This window comes from Stegostoma tigrinum, chromosome 25, assembly GCF_030684315.1.
Source record: "Stegostoma tigrinum isolate sSteTig4 chromosome 25, sSteTig4.hap1, whole genome shotgun sequence".
Lineage (NCBI taxonomy): Eukaryota > Metazoa > Chordata > Chondrichthyes > Orectolobiformes > Stegostomatidae > Stegostoma > Stegostoma tigrinum.
In genome coordinates, this window is record NC_081378.1 from 34563348 (window position 1) to 34584939 (window position 21592).

The 21592-nt window shown below is 42.1% G+C and overlaps 1 protein-coding gene across 3 annotated transcripts in view; it reads right to left on the bottom strand.

The window, feature by feature from the left end:
- Positions 1-8982: 8982 nt before the first annotated feature.
- Positions 8983-21592, bottom strand: part of rad51ap1 (RAD51 associated protein 1) — a 46263-nt gene continuing 33653 nt past the window's right edge. The window contains exons 6-8 of one of the 3 annotated variants that reach the window (XM_048553672.2): positions 16262-16432; positions 14765-14884; positions 8983-10738 (exon numbers count right to left, since the gene is read on the bottom strand). In XM_048553672.2, the coding sequence (XP_048409629.1) occupies positions 10611-10738; positions 14765-14884; positions 16262-16432 (419 nt within the window). In that variant the 3' untranslated portion in view covers positions 8983-10610. Of the gene's footprint in view, positions 10739-14764; positions 14888-16261; positions 16433-21592 lie in introns of all 3 variants that reach the window. The other 2 variants (XM_048553671.2, XM_048553673.2) reach the window with 2 other exon arrangements.

Consider the following 21592-nt stretch of genomic DNA (forward strand, 5'->3'; position numbering starts at 1 on the left):
TTCAATAGGATCATGACTGATCCGACACCCCTCATATCCACTTCCGTACCCCTTCCCTGTAACCCTTGATTCACGTACTGATCAAGAATCTATCTCAGCATTAAACATGCACGAGAACTCTGCCTCCACAGGTCACTGTGGCAAGGAATTACAAAGACTCTTAATCCACCGAGAGAAGAAATTCCTCCTCGTCTTAATCTGAAATTGGTGCCCCTTTGTTCTGCAACAATGCCCTCTGGTCCTAAATTCTCCCATGAGGAGGAACATCCTTTCAGCATTTACACTGACAAGATAGAGTCATACAACGTGGGAACAGACCCTTCAGTCCAACAAGTCCACACTGACAATGTTCCCAAACTAAACTAGACCCAATGGCCTGCATTTGGCCCATATCGCTCCAAACCATTCCTATTCATGTACTTATCCAAATGTCTTTAAAATGTACCTGCATCCACAACTTCCTCTGGCAGTTCATTCCACACACTAACCGTTCTCTGTGTAAAAAAAAAGTTGCCCCTTGTGGCCTTTTTAAACTTTTTCTCCTCTCAACTAAAAAATTTGTCCCCTAGTTTTGACTCCCCCAACTTAGTGAAAAGACCATTGCTACTCACCTTATCCATGGGTCTCATGATTTTATAAGCCTGTAAGAATTCATCCGTCACCCTCCTATGCTCCAGTGAAAGTCCCAGCCTGTTTTTATAACTCAAATAATTCATTCCCAGCAACATCAGGGTAAATCTTTTCTGAACACTTTCTAGTTTAATAATATCCTTCCTATAACGGGGCGACCAGAACTACACACAGTACTCCTGAAGAGGACTCAGTGTCCTGTGCAACCTCAACATGATGTCCCAACTCTGAAACTCAAAAGTCATACATTTCAATGAGTTCACTTCTCTTTGTTCTAAACTTCATTGAGTAGAATCCCATCCCATGAAGCCTCTGCTCATGAGACAATCCCTCCAGATGAGGGATCATCCTCGTGAACCTTCTCTGAACCACCTCTAATGGAATGACTTCTTTCCTTAAATAATGGGTCCAAAACTGGATGTGAGTTTGCTCACTGAGCTGGGAGCTTAGTTTTCAGACGTTTCGTCACCATTCTAGGTAACATCAGTGAGCCTCCGACGAAGCGTTGGTGTTATGTCCCGCTTTCTATTTATCTGTTTAGGTTTCCTTGAGTTGGTGATGTCATTTCTTGCATTGGTGATGTCATTTCCTGTTCTTTTTCTCAGAGGATGGTTGATGGGTTCCAAATCAATGGGTTTGTTGACGGAGTTCCGGTTGGAATGCCATGCTTCTAGGAATTCTCATGCGTGTCTCTGTTTGGCTTGTCCTAGGATGGATGTGTTGTCCCAATCAAAGTCAAAGTCAATCATTCAACATCAACCAGCCACAAAACGACATGACCCACTATCACTAGTATCCTTACATACAGATGAGAAAGGACACCACTTTGATGGGGACAACACATCCATCCTAGGACAAGCCAAACAGAGACATGCACGAGAATTCCTAGAAGCATGGCATTCCAACCAGAACTCCATCAACAAACACATTGATTTGGAACCCATCTACCATCCTCTGAGAAAAAGAACAGGAAATGACATCACCAACGCAAGAAATGACATCACCAACCCAAGGAAACCTAAACAGATAAATAGAAAGCGGGACATAACATCAGCGCTTTGTCGGAGGCTCACTGTGGATGTTACCTAGAATGGTGACTGATTATCTGGGAACAAACCTTCCAGCTCAGTGAACCAGCTTACATCTGGAACAAAATAAAGACCCACTCTCTTGTGGACCGAGAGGAGGAGAGCGCTGTGTTGGAGGTGGAAGGAAGACGTCGGGTTGGCTGTGTACCCTTGCAACCGGTGGATCTTAATGCTGGCTTCGGCCTAACACTGATTCAGGGGAGCAGCCAACCTGCAACGATGGCTGCGGCGAGTGCTCGTGCCCCAAGTCAGGGGATCCGGAACACCATCCGTGTTTCCGTGAAGAAGGTGGATAAAGGCGCACCTGTGGACCGCACCTTCTTCGTGAAGAGGGTCCTGTTGGACTGTTGTGGGTTTGCTGCTGTGGACATTTACTGCCTGCAGGATTTCCCCGGAGGAGGTTTTTACAATGTAACCTTCAGGAGTGCCAAGCTTTGCGAGCGCTTCCTGGAGGTTTTCAAGGAGAAAGGAGGTGAGGGCCCTCTCTCTGTATTGACCTCTGTCCCGCTGTTCGTGATGCCAGTACAGAGGAGCTGTATGGTGACTGTACACATGTACAACCCGCATGTGCCAGCAGTTGATGTCCTGACTTTCCTTGGAAGGTACGTGAAGGTGGAAGGGGACCTAACTGACATCATGGACCCCTTTGGCATCTGGACCAGTAAGAGGTAGGTCAAGGTGATGCTGAGGATGGGCGCGGACGGGAACATTGTACACTCACCGTCCAGCTTCGCAATCGGCGGGAGTAAGGGCTACCTGACCTGTCTGCCATGCCTGTGGTAGGTCAGGTCACGTGGCGGCCGACTGCAAAGCCACCATCTGCAGGGAGGAGGGACACCTTGCAAAGGATTGCCCACAAGAAAAAAGCTGCAACCTTTGCGGGGAAGCGGGCCACCTCTATAGGGCATGCCCGCGGCAGAGGACCACCTACGCCGGCAGGGGCAATGCAGGGTCAGCCCCCCCCCACCCCCACCGGAGGAGAGGAAGGCACCAGGGCCCTGCAATGACCCCACTAATGTGCAGGAGGGCCAGGTCGTGCAGGAGGGCCCAGCCCTGCAGGATGGGCCCGAGGCCAGCAAAGCGCCCCTCCAGGCTCCGCTCCCCCCCGACAACCCGGAGTCAATGGAGGCAGCAACAGGCAACCCAGGGGAGTGGATGACGGTCTGGAAAGTGAGGAGGAAGGTAAGTCGGCGGGCCCAGGAACCGCAACCATCAGGCGGGAAGAGGCAGCTACAGGAGGGCTATACGAGCTCCTCTGACGAGGGAGATTCGGAGAGGGCCTGCCCAAAGCAGAAGCTAAAGATCTCAAGGGAGAAGGAAAGCAGCATCCCACTTCCAGGTGACGGAAGGCATCCTGAGGCTCCCTCCGACACCCAGTCACGTGCCCCTGGGGCCCTGGAGGGCCCCCCGGAACTTCCAGGCGGGAAGGAGGAAACAGCGCGTCCCCAGCCTGACCCAGAGCCGGACTCTCCTGCCTCTGTACCCCCAATGAGGGGATGCCACCTGGAAGGCAGCACGGACTGTTTCCTGAGCCCGGAGAGCGTCCAGCAGTTAGCCCGGGCATTGGGCATGAAGGGACAGATGGAGGGGCTGGACTTTGGACTTGGGGAGGGTACTGCAGTCACTGCCCACAATGGGGGTACGAGTTGCGAGCATTAATGTGCGCAGCGTCAAGTCGACTGCAAGATGTGTGTCCACGTTGGCCTACCTGACCACCGTCAAGGCGGAACTCCTGCTTCTGCAGGAGTGCGAGATACCGCACCTCAGCAGGTACGGGAAATGGTCCGGCGCCTGGACCTGTGGGTCTTTGATCTGGTCGAGGAGGTAACAACTGTCGCTCCTCGGGCCTGGCTGTTCTGCTGTCGGGGTGCGAATTCACCATCTCGCAAGTTCAGGAGGTGGTGGGGGGGGGGGGCGCCTCCTAGTGGCTGACGTCACCTACAGGAACGCTCCCCTGAGGCTGATCAACGTGTACGCCCCAGCGGTATGGAGTGAGCGGTTGGCCGTCCTGCAGCGGCGTCCACCCCTGCTGGCTACGTCCAGGCCGGTCATCCTAGGCGGAGGCTTTAACTGCATCATCGATGCGGATGGAAGATCCGACGTGGGGAGAGTCAACTGGACGTCACGTCCAGATTCCTGATGGGCACGGTGAAGGACGCCAAGCTGCTCAACGTCTTCAGCGCCCCTGCAGACAGAGCGCAGCGGAGGTACACCTGGTCACGGCCAGACGGGTCTATTCGCTCAAGGATAGACTTCCTGATTGTGTCACAGGCGTTCTCGGTCAGGTCCACCGGCGTCGAGCCGGTGTTCTTCTCTGACCACTGCCTCCTGCTGGCCGACTGTCACTTACAGGACGACCAGCCAGCCGGCAAGGGGACGTGGAAGCGCAACACAACTCTGTTGACCCCAGAGAACGTCGAGGAGCTTAAGAGGGAGTATGCCGGTTGGAGAACTGTGAAACCCCTCTTTGAGTCTCCGGACGACTGGTGGGAGATGGTGAAGGAGAACATCAAGAGGTTCTTTGTCCTCAAGGGTGTTCGGAAGGCGAGAGAGAGGCAGGGAAAGCTGTCGCGACTCCAGAAAAGGGTGCAGAACCTGCTCCTTCTGCAGTTGATGGGGGTCAATGTCACGGAGGACCTCCGCGAGGTGAGGGGGCAGCAAGCCTCGCTCTTCGCCGCGGAGGCCTCCAGGTAATCTTCCGGTCCAGGGTCCGCTCCGTGGAGCAGGACGAGACGTGCTCGCGTTTCTTCTTTCAGAAGGTGCACAAAGACAGCTCTGTGCTTAGCCGGCTGAAGGAGGACAACGGCTCGGTGACGTCGTCTCGGCCCGACATTTTGAGGATCAGCAGATCCTTCTATGCCGGACTGTACGACACGAAGCCCATGAACAGCACGGCCTCCGAGTCGTTCCTGTCGTCTATCACGGAGGTCTTAGACAACGGCACGAGGGAGTGGCTGGACCGGCCGATATCCCTGGATGAGCTGACCAGAGCCCTCAAGTCCTTGGAGAGGAATAAGACTCCTGGGAGCGACGGCTTACCGGTCGAGCTACATTCCGTTCTGTGGGACCTGGTCGGCCAGGACCTGCTGGAGGTGTACGATAGTGCGCTTCGGGCAGGGGAAATGTGCAAGTCCATGAGGAAGGGCATCATCACCCTCATTTACAAGTGGAAGGGGGAGAGGGAAGAAATTAAGAATTGGTGTCCCATTTCACTACTGGACGTGGACTACAAAATCCTGGCCAAGGTCATAGCCAACCGGGTCAGGTCTGTCCTGGAGTCAGTGATTCACCCTGACCAAACCTGTGCTGTGCTGGGCAGGAAGATCGCTGAGAGCCTCGCGCTCATCAGGGATACGATCGCCTACGTGCAGGACAGGCGGGTGGACACCTGCCTCGTCAGCCTGGACCAAGAGAAGGCCTTCGACAGGGTCTCTCATGCTTACATGAGGGACGTCCTCTCCAAATTTGGGTTCGGGGAGGGCATCCGCAATTGGATCTGGCTGCTCTACACCAACATCGTTAGGGCAGTCTCGATCAACGGGTGGGAATCGGACAGTTTTCCCGTCAGATCTGGAGTCAGGCAGGGCTGCCCGCACTCTCCTGCCTTGTTCGTGTGCTGTGTAGAGCCCTTCGCTGCATCCGTCAGGCAGGACGTGAGCCTGAAGGGCATGACTATCCCAGGCAGCGGAAGCCTTCAGGTCAAGACCTCCCTGTACGTGGACAACGTCGCCGTCTTCCTCGCCGATCGTCGGTCGGTGAGTAGGCTGTTGGACATCTGCGGCCAGTTTGAACTGGCTTCGGGTGCCAAAGTCAATAGGGGTAAGAGCGAGGTCATGTTCTTTGGGAACTGGGACGACCTCTCCTTCATCCCCTTCACCGTCAGGACAGACTACCTGAAGGTGCTGGGTGTTTGGTTCGGTGGAGCTGGGGTGTGCACTAAGACTTGGGAGGAGCGTATCACCAAACTGAAGCAGAAGCTGAGCAGGTGGATGCTCCGGTCCCTCTCCATCGCGGGCAAGAACCTGGTTGTCAGGTGCGAGGGGCTTTCGGTACTGTTGTATGTGGCACAGGCCTGGCCTATTCCCTGGACCTGCGCCGCTGCAGTCACCCGGGCCATCTTCCACTTCATTTGGGGGTTGAGGATGGACCGGGTCCGCAGGGACACCATGTACAAAGACCTGGGAAACGGGGGAAAGGGCGTACTGAACGCCACCCTCGCCCTGATGGCTACCTTTGTGTATGGCTGCATCAAGGTGTGCGTAGATCCTCAGTATGCAAACACCAAATGTCACTACTTACTGAGGTTCTACCTGTCCCCAATGTTGCAAAGGATGGGCCTGGCCTCGTTGCCGCGGAAAGCTCCGAGTAGTTGGACCGTCCCGTACCACCTGTCCTTCGTGGAGAAGTTTTTGACCACAAGGCCGTCAGGCAGTGGTCAGCATGTAGTATCCTCGAGACCCTTCGGGGAAAGGAGAGGGTGGATCCTGTCGTGTGGTTCCCCGCGCAGACTGCCAAAGTCGTTTGGCAGAATGCCTCATCGCCAGAACTTTCAAACAAGCACAAGGACATTGCTTGGCTGGCGGTGAGAGGGGCTCTGCCAGTGAGATCTTTTATGCATGCCCGGAATCTCTGCACCACCGCACGCTGCCGTCGGAGGTGGCTGCGTTGGGCGGGGGGGGACAAGACTGTCGATCACCTCCTTCTGGAGTGTGCCTATGCGCAGGAGGTCTGGAGGGGGATGCAGTGGTATTTGTCAAGGTTCGTCCCGAGCAGCTCCGTGACGCGGGACTCCGTGCTCTACGGGCTGTTTCCCGGGACGCACACCGAGACCAACATCAACTGCGCCTGGAGGACCATCAATGCGGTGAAAGACGCTCTTTGGTCTGCCCGCAACTTGCTGGTCTGCCAGCTGAAAGAACTGACCCCAACCGAATGTTGCAGACTGGCGCACTCTAACGTCCAGGACTACGTGCTGAGGGACGCGCTAAAGCTTAGGGCAGCTGCCGCCAAGGCGCGGTGGGGAAAGACCACGGTATGAAACCCCTTGTCCAGAATAGAAAAAAGAGCCCTATCTGGTAACTGGGCCCAGCTGGCGCCTTCCCCAACTGGTCAGGTGGTCAACTGGGACTGTGTGGGGTGACGACTGTCAGGGTATTTTCTTTGTTTTTTTTTCCCTTTAGTTGGGGTATGTACCCCCTGGGTAACCCGGAGTGGCTTGCATGACTGGGTAGGTGTATAAATATGTTTTATTTTTTGTACATCTTATGGATAAAGTATATTTTTTCAAATAAAAAAAAGCTGATGAAACATCTGAAAACTCACCTTCCAGCTCAGTGAGCAAACTCACACCCAGAACTTCAACCTGAGCTACAAATCTTCTCAAAACTCACTAGGGTCCAAAACTGCTCACAGTACTCTAGATGTAGTTTCACCAGTACCATGTATAATTGCAGCAAGTCTTCCATACTTTTGTACTCCAATCTCCTGAAATAAGGGGGCCAACACTCCATTAGCCTTCCTGCTTACCTTCTGTACCTGTTAGCTTTGTGTTTTTTGCACAAGTACCCTCAAGTCCCTTTGTATTATAGTTTTTTCCTATTTAATTAACACCCATTTTTTCTCCCTTTGAAAATGACCTCCCACATTATACTCCATTTGCAAGCTTTTTGCCCAATTACTTATCAAAATCTCTCTAAACTGTTTGTATTCCTCTCACAACTTGCTTTTCCATCTATTTTTGCGTCATCTGCAAGTTTGGCTACACTACATTCGCTTCCTTAAAGTCATTAATTATTGTAAACAATAGCAGTCCCAGTACTGATTGTTGAAGAACCCCACTGGCTATAGATTACCATCCTGAAAAAGAACTCCTTCTCCCCACTCGTTTACTGATCACATTCTCCACACCATTCTAGTGCCTCCAACATGGTGGTTTCTTATCTTATGACTTAACATTTTGTGAGGTACCTTATTGAACATCTTCTAAAAGTCCAAATACAACACATATACTAGTTCCTCTCTTTTCACTCTGGCTGAGACTTCCCCAAAAACCTCAAATAAATTAGTCAGATTGATTTCCCTTTCATGAAGCTATGCTACTTTCATGAAGCTATCTCTACTTGATTTGGTTTTGGTTACCTACTTTGTGTCTCCCTTCCTTTTTGGCATTGTTTCTACACCTCTGGTACTACTTCAGAATCTAGGGATTTTTGGAAAATTACAACCAATGCACCCTCCAGCTCTGTAGCTACTTCTTTTAGGATCCTGGGATGCAGGCCATCAGGGCCAGGGGACTTGTCTGCTTGGCCTGCTGTATTCATCCAGCTCTACACCTTGTTATCTCAAAATATTTCATTTTTGGATGGGAGGTTGCTCGCTGAGTTGGAAGGTTAGTTTTCAGACGTTTCGTTACCATTCTAGGTAACATCATCAGTGAGCCTCCGGTGAAGCGCTGGTGTTATGTCCCACCTGTTTCCATCCTTTATTAATCTATTCTATGACTTTACCCATCTGGTTCACTTCTGGTCAGTATTTTGACCAAACTTACTCAATCACTTAGAGGTAAAGAAAATCATTAGTGCTGGTAAGTTGAAGAAACAAGAAATGGAAACTGATTTCTCATGAATGGTTACATCAGAATGTTAACCTGCCTGTCTTCTTTAGCTGATAATCAAAATTCCAACAGTTCTTTCTTACAGTGGGGAAGGAAGATTATTTTGCCATTTCCCAGCCTTTGAGAATTGCAGTTTCAAGTTTCAATGTAATGCTGATGGAGTACACAATTGTTATAGACACTGTCTTGCCAATGAGATGTTGAACTGAAGCACCATTTCCCTTCAGGCAGATGTAACAGGTCCCTTGACATTATGTGAAGAAGGGAAAGTTCTACAAGTTACCTAGCTAACATTCTTTCCTCAGTGATAACAAAAAACAAAGCATCTGGTTATTTATCTTGTTTGTGGTTTATCCGCCCTTGCCATCTGCAAATTGGTGCTTTTGTTCACTAACGTAACTGGTGGCAGAGAGGAAAAAAAAAATCTATTATGTCATGACTCACTGGGTAGCATGCTGGAAATCAAACGTTGCAATTTCTAGATTCATCACAAAAGTTGAAGATTTTATAGTAAGAGCACAAAATTCCCTAATTCACTTAATTTTCAAAAAGTTTCTTAAAGTGCAGATAAGCTTTTTGCACTCAGCAAGACTTGCTATTCATTACATGTAATACGGGTACAGGTAAACAGCATAACATGACTGATTAGAACTCTAACTCCTCACACATACACACAAACTTCATGGAAAAAACACATGAAGAAAGGGGAAAATCTGGAAAGTCATTCCAGTAGTCTTTGTCTACAAATTCTCTTGAGCTGGTTCTTGCAGATCCGAAAGTTTACTCCTGGCTTCCATTTTCTGATTATTTCCACTGGTTCACTGAAGGAACAGAGTGCTGGTTCACTTGTAAAATGTCTTTGATTTATTAGAAGTCACAACTTAGAACAACTGCTAAAGGTAAGATTAACTTTTTTTTCCAAGTTTCAAGTGAGATTTGATTTTTCAGAACAGAGACACAGCACCTGAGATGGAGGAGATCAAAATTCTTCTCTATAACTTATTCCAAATCCAAGCTATATGGTTAAGAGACTCAATCACATGACTGTTGGCAATCAAAGCTCCCTTATTATCAGTAACTAATCACTAGTCCTTAGACCAATCAACTTCTTATTGCTACTCAGCTGCATCTGTAGAATGAATGTTTTGGCTCCAATTTATCTATAACCATTTTAATTACTGCCTGCTTAAACAGCTGTACAAATACAATGCTTGCCACGGGCATCAGGTTACTTACTTTCGAACCATGCACTATCCTTCCAAAACACTGGTTTTAATACAGTTCTGTCTAATTTCAGGTGACAATAAAAAAAAACACAAAATAGAAAAACACAGTCTTTACAGCAATGAAAGTAATTCTTTAGTTGCAACATAGCTTTATACATTTCTCATATATATTGGGGTACTATAAATTCAGGTACTTGTGCAATATTAAAAAAAACTATATGCCTTGCATTTGTTACAAATGGCTGTTTATTTTTAACTTACAAAAATAATTATTACAAATCCGACCTTTAAATTGCCTTAAATGCATATCAAATCTTAACAACATAGTTAAAAAGTAGTTAGGGATAAATTTAGATCAGGCATGAACAGACTTCTAATGTTATTGAATTTTATTAGCTTATTAAGGACAACCTTATAATACCTACCAATTATGAAGCAACAACAGTCTTTCTTTAGGCATTCAAATTCCTTAGAAATAGAAGGTATAAAATATTGCCAGGCTGTGTGATGCTTTCAGAGCAGCTTTCAAGCTAAGTCAATCTACATGGATAGAAATTCCAACTTGAAGCCAATGTTACCATCACATAGCGCACTGTTTTGGTAAAGGAAAATTTACTGTGTGCACCTAATACTGCACACGTGCCTATAATCAAAGTATTTGCAATTCTATTACACTGAGCGTACAGATGACATTATCATCCAACTACCTTAAAACAGAAGTCATAAGAGCACACCACAAAACATCAACATCCCAACGGTCTCAATAAGTGAGTATTTATATCTCAAGTTTACTTAAAAACATTCTCAAATTGTCAATGTCAATTGAAAGAAATATGGAAAAATAATTTCCTGGGCTCTTTGGGAAGTAACGTTGTCAAAACATTTCCTCCAGTCACTGTTTCTGCCAAGATTGTTAACAGGTTCCAAAAAAAACCTTCTTAAAGAAATGCACAATGTGATTTGAAAAGCAATCTTATGTAATATGAAGTGGATATTAATCCTGAAGCTTAGAGGCAAAGTTTCATCTGTCTTGAAAACAGTTTTAAATTATGTTCAATCATTGTCAGAAATGGGATGCAAAGGTTTTACTCTGGCTAGTCGAGACAGGCCTAACCGAAGGCCTTGATATGGACTTCTGACAGAAATTTGTTCCTGTGGGTTACCACTGCTTTCTTTAGGGGCTGTAAGAGAAGATCAAAATTTTCCCTGTTTTAAAGTGTAAAAACAGAAATGATTGAAAGCAAAATGATAAAAGTATTTCAATCCTTAGGCTTTCCAATTTTAAAACAAAATATTATTTAATAGTATTTTTGACTTAGAAATTCATGACCTCCATCTTTGCTTGATACAGTACACAGGCAAAAACAAAACATGCAATATATCTCATTGAATACAGGACTGACTGATCCAATGAAATAGTGCTGAAAAAGGGTTTGCCACCATTCTAGCACTCATTATTTGTGGGACACTTAAGTATTTTGAATTGTTTAAATCAGTAGATGAGAACTTTATTCAACTAAGTAAGGACCTGTTAGCCCTTGCAGTCAGAAAGATTACAGTAAAGGATGACTGAATATAAATAGGTTAACCCTCAGAGATAACAAAGAGAATGCATTTTTTTCTTTCAAAGAGTTGCACAATACTCATACAAGCTATACAATTCAAAGATTGCATTTTTCTTATTTAATTTCTCTGCACTTTTTGATATAAAAGACATTCGTACACATACGGTCAACTTTTTCCATTACAAATTCCTCTCCCCTCAACTTTAAAGTGAACTGAATCTATCACACTCCTCAGGAACAACAGTGTTATCAAATTTTAGACTGTATTTTCTAGCTTCTTAGAATGATGTGAAAAGAAACTCTTTTGCTGCAAGTTTTCATAATGTGCCACAGTAGTGATTGGGACCAAGAAGATCTTTTGACTGTGAGGTCTTCGATTAGGACACTTAACCTGGGCCAATCAGGAAGCACTGGCTGACCAATATTAACAGGAGATTTAGAATCCCCTCAGTTCAGGGGGCTGACTCTGAGCTAGCGGCCCAGCTAGTGTACTGTGCACAAGTAAATAAAAGGTGGCTTGGTGACAGGATACCGACCTCTGTAACATCTTTTGCTATTTAACCAGCAGTTGATAAGATAATCATTTTAGTTTTGCAAATCTAATTTTCTTTGTATTAATAGTAACTGTAATGTATAATTTATATTCAGAAGTCTGCAGCTGTAAGAAAACTTTCAACATGGACTTCAGTGGAAGAGCAATTAGATTTTGTAATTAAAGCAGCAGCTGAAACTTATTCCTCTGTAACTGGGTCAGCCATTCTCCATTGTGTGAGGAACATAAAACTAGCCAATTTAGTGTCACTTAGCACTCAACTGTGACTTACAGTAGATGCTAGGAATTGAAGAGGAAGGAAACGAGGCTCTCCTTTGATTTTGCTTTACTATGTTGTTCAGCTTTTAGGAATCGATTCTTGCTCTGCTATAAAAGAAGCTAGTTCTTTGATAATGATCTAATAAGTGACCAAGATTTATTCTATTTATAACATTCAAAATAGTGTAACAACTAGTGATAAGTTAATAAAATATACACAAAGGTAGACATATAATGGAATAAATTAGTTACTTAGAACATATTAAAAATTGGTGATGTGTCAAAGCTACAGTATGTAGGAGCCCCTGGATGCCAATGTGATCTAGGACTAATATGTCAACATAAGTGTTTAAGTATGAACAGCTTCTGCTCAGAAATTTTCAGTTGGAGGCTGAATTAAACAAGCACTAAGATACATTTGGGATAGGGGGGTTATCTGGATTCTTTGCATCAGGAAGCAGTCTATTACTTAGGATAGGGTTTTCTGATTTTGTCACTGTTCAGGGACAGAGGTGTTGACTCTGAGTGACACAGAAGAAAACCCAGAGGGAAGAAGGATAGGAGCCTGAACCTTTGCAATGGAGCAAGTTGTATGAGGTTATTGGAGTTCTTTGAGGAAGTAACATGCTGTGAATGAAGCAGAATCAGTAAATGTACTGTAATTGGATTTCCAGAATTCATTTGATAAGGTGCCACATCAAAGGTTATTCTGAAAAATAAAAGATCATGGTGTTGGGGGTAATAATATTGGCATGGATAGAAGTTTGGCAAGCTAACAGGAAACAGAAAGTAGTCATAAATGAGTCATTTATTAGTTGGCAAGGTTAATGAACACTGTGCTACAATGATCAGTGCTGGGAACTCAATATTTTGCAATTTATATAAATAAGATAGATGAAAGGACAAAAACTATGGTTGCTAAATTTGATGATGACACAAAGACAGAAGAAAGCTAGGAAAAAAAGTTGTGAAGAGGACATAAGGAAACTACAAAGGAATACAAATAAGTTAAATGAGTTGAGCAAAGATCTGGGAAATTGAATAAAATGTGGCAGGAACAATAAAAAAAATTATAATATCAAAATAGTGAAAGGTTGCGAACTCTGAGATGCAAAGGGATCTGTGACCTAGTAAAAGAATCACAAGAGGTTAGTATGTAGGTACAGCAAGGAATTAGGAAAGCTACCTGAATATTGTCATTTATTACAAGATGAACTGACTACAAGAGCAAGAAGGTTATGCTTCAATTATACAGGCCACTGGTGAGACCACATGCAAATTACTCTGTACAGTATTGGTCTCCTTATTTAGGAAGGTTGTAAATGCATTGGAAGCAGTTCATAGCAGGCGAACAAGATTAATAGCTGGAATGAGTGGGTTGTCTTATGAGGAAAGGTTGGACAGACTAGATTTGTACCCTCTGGAGTCAATACAGTGTGGAGCTAGGGGAAACGCTGCAGGTCAAGCAGCATCAAAAGAGCAAGAAAGTCGACATTTCAGGTCACCAGTCCTGATGAAGGGTGTAAACCCGAAACATCAACTTTCCTGCTCGTCTGATGCTGCCTGACGTGCTGTGTTCCTGCAGCTCCACACTGTATTGACTCTGACTCCAGTATCTACAATTCTTGCTATTTCCTTTGTACTTTCTGGAACTTAGGTGAGTAAGCAAAGACTTGACTGAAATATATGAAATCCTGAGGGGTCTTGACAAGGTACATGTAGTAAGGATGTTTCTGTCTGTGAGAGAATCTTGAACAGTTGGCCACAGTTTGAACACAAGGGGACAACACATGTAAGACAGTGATGAGAATTCTTTTCACAGAGGCTGGCATGTCTGTGAACTCTCTACCTCAAAAGGCTGTGGAAGCAGAGTTCTTGAATATTTAAAAAAATAGAGGTAGATAGATTCTTGATAAGGGGGTGAAAGGTTAACAGTGGTAGGTGAGAATACATGTTGATCATATCAGTCATGATTTTGTTTAATGGCGGATCCAAATTGAGGGGCCAAATGGCCTACCTTCTTGCTTCTTATCTGTGTGTTAGTAAGTTTTAGAAAAAGCTAGAGTGAAGTCATTGGAAAATGATGCAAAAAATTCATAAGAATGGTTCTCAAGAAAAGGAATTTAAGTTATGTTGATAAAATGGAGAAGCTCAGACAGTTTTATTCAGAGAAGATTGGGGAAGCAATTTGATAGAGGTATTCTACACTATGACAGGTTGAGAAAGAGCAAATGAAGAAAATACGGGAATTGCATTTGCATGGCAAAAGGTTTTGACGAAGAGGACACCAATTTCAGGTGACTGGCAAAAAAAAAAATTTATAATGAGGAAAATGTCTAATGCACCTTGTAGTTTGCAACTGGAATGTACTGCCTGAAGCTGTGTGGAGGCAGAATCCATTGTGACCTTATAAAGGAAATTAGACAAACCACCAGAGGAAAGAAATTTTGCATCTTGTACGGAAATGGTAGGAGAGCGGGTCTAACAATGTTGTCCATGCAGCAATAGGACATGGACATGATAGGCCATTCTGTCCTATCATGTAACCATCCTGTGATTCTGATAGAAATTAAATTATCCTCATCACTGCAATGCCAAAATAAATGTTAATTGTACATAATTATTCTAACTTCACCAATTTTGAATTTTTGGTTGAGAGTCAAGTTTGTCACTTGAAAATTCCTAATGTTACTTATTTCCCTTGAGGCTGTCAAAGTTATTAAAATCCTGAATAAAAGTTAAAGGTAAATGAATTAAAATTGATCTCATTATACATGTGTTTCTAGATATAATTTAGAAATTAAAATCTGTTTTTTGGATAACAGACATACCTGGTGGAGTCCACTGTGGTTTTTTGATTCCAGTGGAAAGACATGATTCCTGTAACGATTTAGGTGGTGAAGCTGCCAGCATCTCTTCCAATAACAAAGGCTTGCTTTTTACCGGAACCACTGCTACAGGGAATAATGTAAAAATATTATAAGTTCCACTGTTCCCTTTTGTTGTTATCCTTTGGATTCATACAATCAAATCACAGAAGTGCACAAAACAGCACCAAATATTGCTGCTTTCTGTCATTGTAAAGAAGTGGCTGGTCCATGCAGAATATACCTGCAACAACATAACTGAAGTTGGTAACTCTATGTAGTAGAGCAGCAAAAATGAACTTCAAACAAACCGCTTAGTGCAGTACATCAAAACCCCGAAAGGTGGATGGTGATTAGAATTAGAAGAACTGATGTTAAAATTTCAAAAAGGGTTCTCTTCTCCTACACACATTTCTCAACACATCAATCAAGGCGTTTCCTTTCAAGATTTCTTTTATACCCTTAAGTATACCACCAGAAAGTTCAGGAACAACAAAGATTGACTTGCCTTTTAAGTATCCTTACTTCTTATCTGTAAAGAATTCTACATTTCACTAGGACTAACTCAAAATGCCCATGATTTATTCTTGGGAGGATTGGGAAGACATCAAATCCGACAAGTGTTCTAACACTTTAAGAAGTTTACATTCATTCAGCAGGTTTACTGTTTGTTCCCTACTCCATAGAAGTGCTCAAACATTTAAATGGAACAAATAACATTTATAAAAGATGTCTGAAGAAATCACCCAAATTTTCCATTACATATTCTAAATATGGTGATATCAGTCAGGCACAATTTCTAAATGTCTCATTTTATCTATACTTTCAGCCATTACTTAATAGTTTGCAGGCCATTCCAAATATAACTTTGATGGAATGAACTCATTGAGCACATGGTCTTCTGTCTATATAGTATAAGTGGCACACTCTAGAATTAGGGTAAACGTGGGATTTACAAGTCGTATTTCTGCAGTCGCAAATATCAGAACGCAGTTTTTAAAGGACTTATTACTAACTTCTAAGCTATTAATTTTACAATAAGGCATTCAAAATTTTTGCTTTTCTAAAATAAATCTGCATTTTACTTAACCCTAAAATGTAATTAAATAGTTTCAGTTAGAAGTGAGGAGTTTTTAAAATCTTAATAGTTTTGACAGGAAACTAATAGATCAAGTCTGAAAATTTTTAAAAGAATTGACTGTAACAAATATACTTTGCTTCATTTTTGCTAAATGTCATTGAAGCAATTAGACAGAATGCTCCAAATAAATGGGATATCTCTGATAGCCTAAAGAAAAATGTTGCACTTCATACTGGAGTCTGTTAATTATTGCTCATGTACAAATATTCCATAATCATTCCACTGTTAACTGCATTACAGAATTCACAATGACCTTGCTCTCTAATTTACAACACAAGTTTTGTAAAACACAATTATTTGCAATGGTCAGTAGAACCTACCTGTAGGAATGTTGTCAAGTTTCAGAGATTTTTTCTCCTTCTTGGTTTGTGCTTTAATTTTATCCTTTTTCTTATTTTTATTTGACATATTTTTAGAAGTAAATTCCTCATCCTCATCTGTACTATTTTCACTGCTTTCTGATTCTTCAGCTACAAAAAAAAGTTGAAAATCTAGAAATATGAAACACAATTAACAAAGCAAATAGCCAAAATAATGCTTAATTGTTCCATTTTTACTCTCTGCCCTTCTGCAGACTATAAATGCATGGCATTTTAATAGAGAATGGGATCACTTAATAGTTCTGATGAGCAGGAATATGCCTGTTCTAACCCCAGTTCCCTGCTCTATCACTATATGCTTTACCACTTTGTCAACTGTTTACCCAATTCCCTTTTCAACAGAGCATCACATGACTATTGAAGCAAAGTCAATGCATTCCATCACTACTTCTTCCACTTGTGTTTTTCTATTAAAGCTTATATTTGAAGTTCTCTGTGTTTCCACTTTTAAATCTCTCTGTTACTTCACTAAATTTCTGTTCAGAATGCCACATTTTCCTTATCCCTTAAAATTGCCAGAATTGAAATGCATTCACCACATATCTGTCCATACCCTTGCTGCATTTCTTGGTTTGTTTATGCAAACTCACCAATCACTGAAGGAATGGTTCAATATAAGTATACTTTATTTATTTGAAGACCAAAATAGATATACATACAGAATAACTCAACAAATGGATCTACTGTAGGGATTCAACAACCATCTTTACTCAGAAATAGCTACACTCATGAAACTCAATGTTGGTCACATGCCACTTCACTGTACAAGTACAAGTACACCATCTGCTTATTCACTTAATGTGACAACCCCACAACCCTATCCTCTCTCTATCTTCTTGAAGTTTCTTGTATTTTCCTTGGTTTGTCATGACACTAGATTGGTATTTTCAGTAAACGTCGTCATCTTCCTATCATGTTCAAATTATTTGTGTGTATAACAGTAGAAGTTCCAACAATAACCTTTTCAGAACAAGTAATAAACTGAAATTCACATTTTCAATGCAATTTTGCAAATGCCAGCACCTTGATTTAAGAACATTTTCATAGGATGTGTTTTCAGTGGTGCAGAAACACAAAATAGGTCAGGTAGTTAGCTCACAACCTTGCCACTCATACCCAAGATGACCCACATTATACAGAGAACTGAGTACTGCCAAAATCAGCAGCCTGCCATATTTTTATACATATAGCTAACATTTAAATAAATAATAATTTAACATATTCAATTGACCCCAATATTATGGTGCCAGTATCATAAAACAGTTGACATACACAAAAAGGCAGGAGTGGAGTGGGCAGCTCATCTAAGAAAAGCTTTTAAAAGGGCAGGAAGAAAAGTAGGTATTATCTTCAGAGGTGTTCTTTGTCCCTCCTCCTTTCTTTCATCCACGCTTGGATTTTACAACTCAATTTACCCTGCCTTGCCTCAGATCTCAAACTCTCCCTGTCCAATTGGCCTGATTTACCTGGCCCAAAATTCATCCAGTGGCACTACCTGCAGTTTTGGCAGCACCCACTATTGTACTTTAGTGCTGCTGGGACTGCAAGAGCTGCCTTGTAAGCTGATTGAACAGTCCACCTTAACCATATAATGTTGCCCACAGATTGTCACAATACAGCTTGTGTGTGAAGGGTATAATGTCTGGAAATAAGACGCAGTAAAGAAAGTCATGCCAAACTGCTTTAAGTGTGTTCTAAAATTCAATTTATTCTTGTGTGGCTATTTCCTGTTTGAGTATTTCCAGACCACAAAACCCCTTGCAATAAAATTTGCAGCTGTTATGCTACCCACACAGTTTTCTGAAACAGCTTATTCATTTAAATAAAGTTTATGGTACTTACACGGAGTGTTGTCACATCACATGGTCTTGTCATATGCCAAAAGGCAACAAGACTAACGTCAGAAAAGAGTTATGGTGAAAGGTCAGAAATTATTTTTCATAGTCTAAAGAAATAAACTTAGCTAATGGATACAAGAACATGAGAAATGGAAGGTGTAGTAAGCCAAATGGTTCATCAAGCCTGCTCTATCACCAAATAAAATTATGACTGATCATCAATCTCACCCCCGCGTTTCCCACCTGATCCCCACGTCCCTTGGTACTCAAAGAATTTTAAAAAAACTATCACTCACAAGGTTGACACACTCAACAACTAAGCATCCTCAGTCCTCTAGAGTAAAGAATTTCAAAGGATTCACAACAATTCTTGGATTGGTCTGGGAGGGCTCTTGTAGTACAAATACAGTCCAGGCAGAGTGTGCTGCATGATCCTTGTACACTGTGCTTATACAACTAGAGTAGGGAAAGAGGGCATGGGATGGGCACTGAAATGTTGAGAGAAGAGCAGCAGTCTTTTGAGGAGGTAGACAAGGACAACGAGCAGGAGAAACCTCATCTGTCGCATGATTGAGCAGTGCGCCAGCAGGAGCAATAAGCTAAGCAGGGTTATCTGATACATGGTTAGAATAGATATGAGTTGGGTGAGTTAGCTGATAGAGAAGTGGTAGATAAAAATAAATCTTCAATATTTATAATATAATTAAAATATTTAAAAATTAGTGAGCTTCTTTGAGAATTGATCGTAATAAAATGTGTTGCAAAGCACACAAAGTGAAGCTCAGGAATTGGGCGTTTTTTTCCACTTTGGGTCAGAAGGAGAGATCTCATGTGGCTTTTCAAAATAATAGAAGGCTTTGAGAGAGAAAAGAGCGAATTCAGCAATATGGAAACAGAGATGGGCTGTCCACAAAAAAGCATATTACAGGAATTGATTTCTAATATTAGTAGAAAATTGAATACTTTACCACAAGTGTCTAATCAATAAGTTTATAATGATTTAAGAAATTGGTCTGAATGTTTAAAGAAAAATGTGAAGGATGCAAATAGGATTAGAGTAGATAATAACAGCTGAAGTGCCAGCACTGGCACAGTTATACAAAATTTCTAAAATTCTTGCTGAATTTAATTAACCATTTCAGAGATGACAGGAATCCAAAAAAATGAATATTGTTCAGTGAGTGAAAACCCATTTAAGAATGCATAGCACAGAAAGGTATATTCAGTGATAATGGGAACTGCAGATGCTGGAGAATCCAAGATAATAAAATGTGAGGCTGGATGAACACAGCAGGCCAAGCAGCATCTCAGAAGCACAAAAGCTGACGTTTCGGGCCTAGACCCTTCATATTCATCTCACTAGACCTGTGACTTCTCTTTGAAGTGCTATCCAATTAGTTCAGCCCTCTAGCTATTTCTCTTTAGCACAACATTTTTTCCACCTCAAGTATTCATCCAATTTCCTTTCAGAGTTTTTATTGAATATACTTGAACCATCAATTGGCAGTGCAAGAAGTCTTCAGCCATGCAGCCCACAGGCAACAAAAACTTCTGCTTGTTTTTGACCCACTTTGCGTTCATGGTCAGCACAATCTGTTTGGGTGGTCCTCTCGCAGGCATAGTGAGGAGGCAACCCAACAACCTAAGTGCAGCACAAAGTCATTTATATAACCAATATATTCATAACAAAATTTCGCACATGAATCTTTAGGTGCCAAATAGATAAATTCATGCATGATATGAATTGCTCCAGTGCAGCATATATAGAAAAAAAGGCTAGGCTTCAAAATTTATATTGCCGTTATAAATAAAATGCCATTTCAAAATGTTATATATCTCCAGAGAAAACATAACTTGTAAAACAAAAATGAATGGAACTATCAGCAGATGCCAGCAACATGACCATTCTGTTGGGAAAATGAATAATACAGTTCTTCAGCTATTTTTATTCCCTCTCACAATGTACACTATTTCTATGGGAATAAAATTCAATTTCAATCAGGGCACAAAAATGTGGTAGTGATTCAGCTACCTGTCATCCATATAGTCCAATATTAAATTTATTGGAAACGAAGACTGTATTTTTTACTCCTGCAACTTATTCTTAATCCAGTTATCTATTCATTTCAATAGTGCATCCAAGTTTTTGGTTTGGTATCAATGTAACAACCAACAGACTTCTGTTAATCTAAAAATCTCTGTAGGGATAACCATTTTTAAGTCGAGCAACATGTAGCTTATACGCACTGGTGAGGCCTGATTACTCAGTTTGGTTCATATAGCTGGGGACAACAGAATTTTTTCGATCAAAGATATTCTCATCCATTTGTAGTGATACTGGTAGATGAACCATGACTATATATTGTTGAGATACAGCATACTTCAAACTTCATAATGCCAGTTTTGAACATGTACCTTGTTAAATTTAAAATGTGGTTCCAACCAACCACCGGCAAACTCCATTTCCATAATGTTTAAAATGGCAAGTTAGACTTTTTATGGCTTTCACATGTAGTCAACTTTTCTATTTTAGGGATAGTGGCATAATGTTTGCTTTTGAGTTAAGATGCGAAAGACTGATTTCTCCAGTTAGTTATTTTGTGAAGGTTTCCTGCAATTCTTCCGCCATGATTTAGAGAAATAATCAATTTAGTACACCTGGATTCAGGTAGTATGTCACATTATGCCAGTCCACTCTTTTGAATAATAGTGTCCGAAAATGTCGCCAGTATTCAAGCCAGAACTTCATTTTTTAAGTGTAATGAGTATTTAAGTTTTGTGGCTGTAACTCAGTATTTTACTGCCTAATCAAAATGTCCACACGGAATATCAGTAGCAAAATTCTCACAGAATCTATGCTTGTAGTGCTCCTTTTAGGAGTCTCGGTTGAAATCTATCCCTGTTATACAGAATTGCTAATGAAGCATTCATCATCCCTTATTGAATTAACAATAACTTGCAACTATAAGATTCATTTAAAGCTTATAACTTTCAGTCAAAAATAACAGATATAAAGCAGATCAGTAGCAAGCTTCCTCTGGTTAGAATCACTGGTATTGCAAGAAGGGCTGTGTTGTTATGCATTAGGGTGATGTCAAAATGGTTTCCAATTTAAATTCCATTTTTTAAGGAACTGTTGATCAAGGTGAAAAAGATTAGTGCAAGGAACAGGAACACCTCTGTTGTTTTATCTGATGAGCAGAACAAAACAAAGTATCATTCTTTCGGTCTTAGAATGAACTTCAGAAAATCATCGTTATTTCTTAACCACAGTAAGTTTTTTACACCTGGGCCCTACACCAAGTCAATGATTATTCTAGGTGAGACCTGTAAGTCAGTTCCAACTTGTGGGTAGTTATGTTTCACAATCAATACAGACTAGGCTTAAAAGTACCTGAAGTTGACTTTCATGTAGTACATTCAGAACAAAATT